Genomic DNA, 6,689 nt, shown 5'->3' on the forward strand with positions numbered 1-6,689 from the left:
ACAAAACCCAGCCACGGACTTCCTTCACGGAGGCCATGTGCCCATCTTGGGTTTATACCAGGCACCCCATGACCTGCTGTCTGCACTCAGTGCCTTCCTCCTGCACTCTCAGCTCAGCGCAGTCACACACTGGATTTATTTTTGAATATCCAGCCCTTGGCTTTTATCCCTTGCAAGCCCCACTCTCAACCCTCATTTTGTCTCTGTCTACCAGTGATGAAGACAACAAACCACTGCCCAACAGCCAGACTTCCCTGGATGGCACGATAAAGCAGCAGGAGAGTGACGACAGCTTGGTGGACTATGGAGAGGGTGGGGAAGGGCAGTTCAACGAGGACGGCTCCTTCATTGGCCAGTACACAGTGAAAAAGGACAAGGAGGAGACAGAAGGCAACGAGAGCTCGGAAGCCACATCCCCAGTCAATGCTATCTACTCATTAGCATAGTGCAACGCAATGGGACCGTGAACAGCTTATGGGGCTTGTAGTGGCTGGGGGTTAAACAGCCACCACCGCCACTGCCTCTAACTCAACATACAAATGAAAACCAACCAATGACACACACACAAAAAAAAAAAAAAAGAAAAAAAAAAAGAAAAAAAAAAAAAGAAAAAAAAAGAGAAAAAAGGGGGAAAAAATAGGAAAAAAAAAAATAGGAAAAAAATAATCCAAGCAAACAGGCAGATCAGGTAGCTGCCAATGCCATCTTATCCTTAGCAAACAAGTAAATGGCAAGGACTCCCGAGGCATGGATGAGTTGTCGCTGTAGCCAGAATCAGAGCTGAAGCGCAGAGATGGAGGGATGCAGGAGTGCTGTACTTGGCTCCCCATGTCCTTTTTCATTTGGGAGGGAGTTTAAAGTTCTTTTTTTCTTTCTTTTATTTTTTATTTATAGGAAGGTTCCAGATAACAGGGGGTGGGGAGGAAAAGGGAATCTGGGGGAGGGAAAAGGGCTGAGCAGAACAACAAGCCTATTGAAAATGTATAAAGGAAAAGGAGAGTGGTTTCTATATGGGCAACGCGATGTTGCATTGCAGCAATGTCCATTCTCATGCAGCACCTTGTCCACAGCCTCTCCCAGACCTTCCTAAAAGATCAAGCAGCACCTGAAGCTGAGAAGTGTGAGTCTCCAACACTGTGGGACAGAGCCCTGGGGGCCACCAGGCCCAAATCATGGGAGCCCCAAGAGGATGAGTAGCTGCTGGAATGTGCTGCAGTACAGCTAAGAGCTACTTGCCCACTGAGGCTGGCTCACAGCATCACTTGCCTGCGGAAGCACAGGCAAAACATTTTGTTTTAGTCTTTGCTTTGTAAGAAGTTGGGGGAAAATCCCCCCCCCAGACCACGCCTGCTTTCTTTTAAAGGCAACTCCATAAATCTTATGTAGCAAAGAGAGAGTGGAAGCAGGACCGTTACGAACAAGGGATGAGGGGACCAGAAACTGCTTATTTTAAGAAACAAAATGAAAGCCACCAACCACCCGGTCAGGCTGAGTCATACTACCTGGGAGTGGGTGTGGGACTCCCACTATTGCCCTGCACACTGCTCCAGCACATCAGGGACATATGTCCCTCAGGAACAGCAGTGGGACACCGAGGTCCCCCCAGCAGCAGGTATGTGCCAGGTTGGGCATTCTCAGCTAAACCCTAATTTCTTACAGTGGCCTTTCCTCCCCCATCCCCCTCAATCAATCAGCCTGGAGAGACGCTTCCACGCACGCGGAACTCGCCTCTGCTGTTCTTTACATATCAAAACCCCACGCAATTTACGTTCAGCCTGGGAAACACACTGTAACAAAAGCGTCTCGGAGTGCTCCTTCACATGCCTTACACAGCTTCCAACGTCCCAGGACGTTTAACAAACTGACACTAACCCCCACCCTGCTTCGCTCCCCAATGCGATGGCCTCGGAGCCACCGGAGCAGTAGGAGTAGGACGCTGGACAGCTCCCGACTGGGAACGCATGGATCCTATAGAGGGTAGAGTCTTAGTGGCCAACGCTGTGTGTATCCTCCCACTTCCTGCACTTTTGAAACCAAAGGTACCTTCGCTGAGAAGAGATCGGATTCCTTCAGACCGTTCTGCAGACGTCGAATGATGTTAAGATGGATTTTTTTTTTTTCTTTCGTTTCTTTCCTAAGGAGGAGGGTTTTGTTCAGCTTAATGGATTAAACGCAATAGGATTAACGCAATTATTCTTTCGGCTTTCGAGCTGGTTTGCTACGAAGACATATCGCTAACGAGAACACTACTAATAGGGATTGCTCAGATGTACTTTGCCACATTCTTGAAGCTGCTAATGGCACAATGATCCTGCACTTTGGGGAGGAGAGCCAGGACCGGGTCAGCATTAACAGAGCAAATGGGAGAGAACAGGATGCAAGCAGACAGCAGGCGGGTGACATGTACCTCACCCCGACCCCAACCTTACAGCTGGGGCTCCAGGACAGCACAGGAGCCATCTGCCAAGGTCCTTCCCAATGTCACCTTGTAGGGTAGGGCCGCATGTGCTGCTGTTACCCTCCATGTAAATGCACTCATGCAACAGATCCATTCCTGCTGCTTCCACCACCGGCTTCTCTAAGGAGAGCATCCCCAGCCTATCCCACAATTGCATTTCAGTTCTTAAGCAAACCCATTAATGCAGCTCTCAGTTATGGGGCTGGCTGCTTCCTGAGCCCACAGCTGTCTGTATGTATGAATCTGTATAGCTTGGAGGGAAAGCAACCTGCAGCCACTGCTATAAAGAAGCAGCTTCTGCTGTGGGAACAGGGAGCCTTGGGTACCACACAGCATTCCCAGCCCTCAAGGAGGTATCAGTCCTGGCAGCAGGGCAGGCTGTGCCATGTGTCTGCTATGTGCCATTTGTATTAACACTGGTGTTTGTGTCCTGCCATTAACCTCTTTGCAAACCTCTTTGCATCTTGCTGTAAGCTGGGCAGTGTTCACCCTGCAGCTTTTCCATGCTTGCCCAGTGCACTGTGGCTTCAGTGAGCCCCAAAAAGGTCTCACAGAAACACTGACAGAGTCTGAGCAGCATCTTCCTTGTGATCAAACAGGAAAAGAAGGCAATGAGGACCCAAGAATGAATGGTTCAGTGTGATTTGTGTGGGCTTATACTTCTGGGGTGTAAATTTACTCAAAAATCAGAAGTTATAGTAAAACAACAACAACAATAACAACAAAACCTATATCATTTGCAAGTTACCCTGAAGTTTCAGCAGGGACAAGCAGAGGGCTGTGGGGAGCATCTGTGCCAGCCCCAGGGCTGGGCCCTGCAGTGCCCATCAAAGTGTGCCCATCCCTACAGGACCTCTTGAAACAGGTCGCATGCTGGCCACCTCTTGTGCAGAAAATGCATCCTGAGGATGAAAAGCAGGGAGAAGCATACATATGTCCAGCTGGTACCAACCATGGAGCACAGGCATGGAACAGGAGAGAGTGGTTGTTGCTTTGATGCAATGCTGATACTGCTCCTATTTTCCCTGAAGTGATGTTGCAGTGAGGACAAAAGTGCTGCAGGAAGCACTGAGAGACAGTACAAGCCTTCCTGAAACCCTGCTTGTGGAAACACCAACAGCCCATCCCCACAACACCCTCACACAGCACTGCCTTCTTGCAGAGGAAAGTCCCCAAGTCCCTGCAGGATAGCCACTTTCTGCCTCCAAGGATAGAACTGGCAAGGCAGAACAAGCTGCTGTGGGGTTGGGGTGAGGGCAGAGTCATGCAGTAACATCCCATGCAAGTCCAATCCATCTATCCTACAACCCATCAATTCCTTACCTCATCCATTCATCCTGTATCTCATCCATCCATCCCATGCCCTCCCCATCTCTTCTGTACTTCATCTATCCACCTTTCACCTTATTTATCCATCCATCCCATAGCCCATCCATTCATCCTGGTGCCCATCCATCCTTCTATCCTGCATGCACCATTCGGTATCTCACCCATCTCATACCTGCCCCATCAGGCCTATCCACCCATCCAGCCACCACCTCCCCACAGTGCAGGTCCCAACAGAGCTGTGCCCTCAACCTGCAACATAACATCCACCGTACCAGGCTCAATTGTGTACTAGCAGCAAACAATTTCAGTTAAGCAATAAAAATAAACAAACCATGTAAACGTAAAAATAATAATAATAATAATAATAATAAAACCAACCCACCCACCTCCTATTTCTTGCACTAAGACCTGTTTTATTGAAGAGAATAACAATGAGTTTCTGGTCCTAACACAACGCCCTGCTGCACCAGCAGCTCCCCCTGCCCAGCATCACCTGTCTCTGTGTCCTTTGCAAGTGGGCATTGGCCTTTGGTTGTCCAACACAGACCAAACCCTGTGTCAAACCCACAAAACCAACTTCTTCCTTTGCAGTACAGCATTCTAAATGTTCATTTCTTCCTCTCTCGTCGGAAGGAAAAATATTGGACTGTTTTTGTTTCCCTTTAATTTGTAAATATATCTTCATCTGTCCTCTCTGTAAAACCACCTGGTTGGTCTAAATACTCTATGTATTTATTTGCCTTTTTTTTTTCTTTTAATGCAAAAAAAAATCAACACCTTTGCGTTAACCCACTTGTTTCAATGAGAAATGTATATCCGAAGCTGTAAAATCAACACTTTACAGCAAGAAGAGCTATGGACTACAGAAAAAGCGTTTCATATAAGGACTTATAAACTGACTGCATGAGAGATGAAAGGAAGCCAAAATACTCAGATAGCATTTGGTTTTTGTTTTTTGAATCACTGTTAAAAAATAAGAAAAAAGAAAAAAAAAACTGGGATTTTTTTTGTATAGAGAACACTAAACGTATAATAAAACATTGTTCAAAACTCAGGCGATGCCTTCCCTTCGTGTCCATCAGCTTTTTTGACCACTGATGCTGACCCTTCCCCAGCCCCATCGTGCCCACAGCCCTTCCCAATGAAGAATCATAGAATCACCCAGGTTGGAAAAGACCTTGAAGATCATCAGGTCCAACCACAGGCTAAACTAACCATAGTACCCCAACTCTAACAACCTTCTGCTAAATCATATCCTTGAGCACCACATCCAAATGGCTCTTAAACACATCCAGGGATGGACTCAACCACCTCCCTGGGGAGCCTATTCCAGTGCTTAACTACCCTTAGGAGTACAGCTCAGAAGCTGTGATGGGACGCAACAGGGCAGGTTGATGGTGGGACTTGAGGAGCTGGGGAAGGGGGGTGGCTCAGCAGCACTTCACCCCAAGCCATTCATAGACGAAGCATTTCCCAGCCCAGAGAGCCCTGCAGGGGGCCCCTGCAAGCTCAGAGCAGCAGTTCCGGTGGCTCAAAGCAGCGAGACAAGACCTGTGTCTGCTCTAAGCACATCAGGAGCACGTCTAATACAGAGGAACAAACCAGTGCTCCCATCTGGACTGTGCCCAATTCCTGGGTAGTGCCTATCAGCCAAGTGAGCAATGTGATTGCTGTGCAATTTAACTTCTTTCAGCCCAGCCTGGCTAACAGCATCCCACCAACCTTGCACAAAGGGAAGAACTCCAAGAGCAGCTGCACCAGCTCTGATGTTCATGTGAGGACAGAGCCCTCACCAACCACTTTGGAAGCACCGGTGCAGACAGCAGCACCCTTCCCAGTTGGGGAAACTGAGGTCCAAGTGTGCATCAGTTGCTCCATGCATGTGGCTCAAGCAGTGCCCAGGGCACAGGTGATGCTGCTTGGCATCCAGCATTAACACAACACAGACAGCCTCACAGAGCACAGAGGAGCTGAAGCAGGAAGCCCCCATGGTCCAACAAACTCATGGGAGCACCAAGTTTTAACCCAGGTGCCCACAGCTCCCAGCAGAGCCCTGCATTTCCCGTCCCTACTCGAGGCTCTGAAGTGCTCTTTGCTCCCTAGTGCAAAGCCTTGACGAGAATGGGCTGGAGGAAGGGGGAAAAACACAAAGCTATTTGGCTAATGAAGATGTAATTGCTGCAGACCTCACTAAGAGGATGAAAGTATTACTGCAGTGCTGCAGGGGGGGAGGGGGCTTTGTCTGCCCCCTCCCCATCTCTAGGACAGCACTGGGGAACAGAAGCACCTTAACTTGGGGCAAGAGAAGTCCCAGAGTGTTTGGGGCAATGGGGGCAGCAGCCATCCCAATCCCTACCCCAAAGTCCTATGGGATGTGGAAGGATGGGGCAGGAATAGCACTGAGCATTGCAGTCCTGGCACAGGATCAGCAAGCATCAACACAGAGCAGGACCCTTCTGAACCAGGTGGGCTCAACCAGGAAACATTAAAAACGTTCCTTTATCCACCCTGAATGCTTTGATAGATGCTGGTTATTCCCATCACTCCTATAGGAAAAAGTGATGCTATTGCCCAGAAATGAGTGATAGCAGCCCCATCCCTGTGATCAATACGGGGGAGATATGCACACATTAGCGCTCAGCTCTTTTTATGGCACCATCACTACACCCACTTCTTCCCTGACCTCAGTGGGACACAGTTCGATGCTGACAGCCCCAAGTTCCCTCAGAGGGGCAATTCTACCTCCAGCACGTTATCCATTACCATCACTAAGAGCTCCAGCAGCACTGGGAATGGCCACGGGAGCCCTTATGGAGCTGCCTCCTCCCCCAGCTGCTACAGGACAAAGCCCCAAGGGGTCACTGATACCCCAAATCCAACCCTTGGGAGCTGTGGGAGCAGA

General features: G+C 49.0%; 1 protein-coding gene across 26 annotated transcripts in view; it reads left to right on the forward strand.

The window, feature by feature from the left end:
• The window catches only part of NFASC (neurofascin), a 94,875-nt gene extending 90,039 nt beyond the window's left edge, over positions 1-4,836 (forward strand). For all 26 annotated transcript variants that reach the window (XM_072356173.1, XM_072356166.1, XM_072356180.1 and 23 more), the window contains one exon: positions 215-4,836. In XM_072356173.1, the coding sequence (XP_072212274.1) occupies positions 215-446 (232 nt within the window). In that variant the 3' untranslated portion in view covers positions 447-4,836. The remainder of the gene's footprint in view (positions 1-214) is intronic.
• Positions 4,837-6,689: the final 1,853 nt, after the last annotated feature.

The sequence above is a fragment of the Excalfactoria chinensis genome, chromosome 23 (genome assembly GCF_039878825.1).
Source record: "Excalfactoria chinensis isolate bCotChi1 chromosome 23, bCotChi1.hap2, whole genome shotgun sequence".
In the NCBI taxonomy this organism is placed as follows: Eukaryota; Metazoa; Chordata; class Aves; order Galliformes; family Phasianidae; genus Excalfactoria; species Excalfactoria chinensis.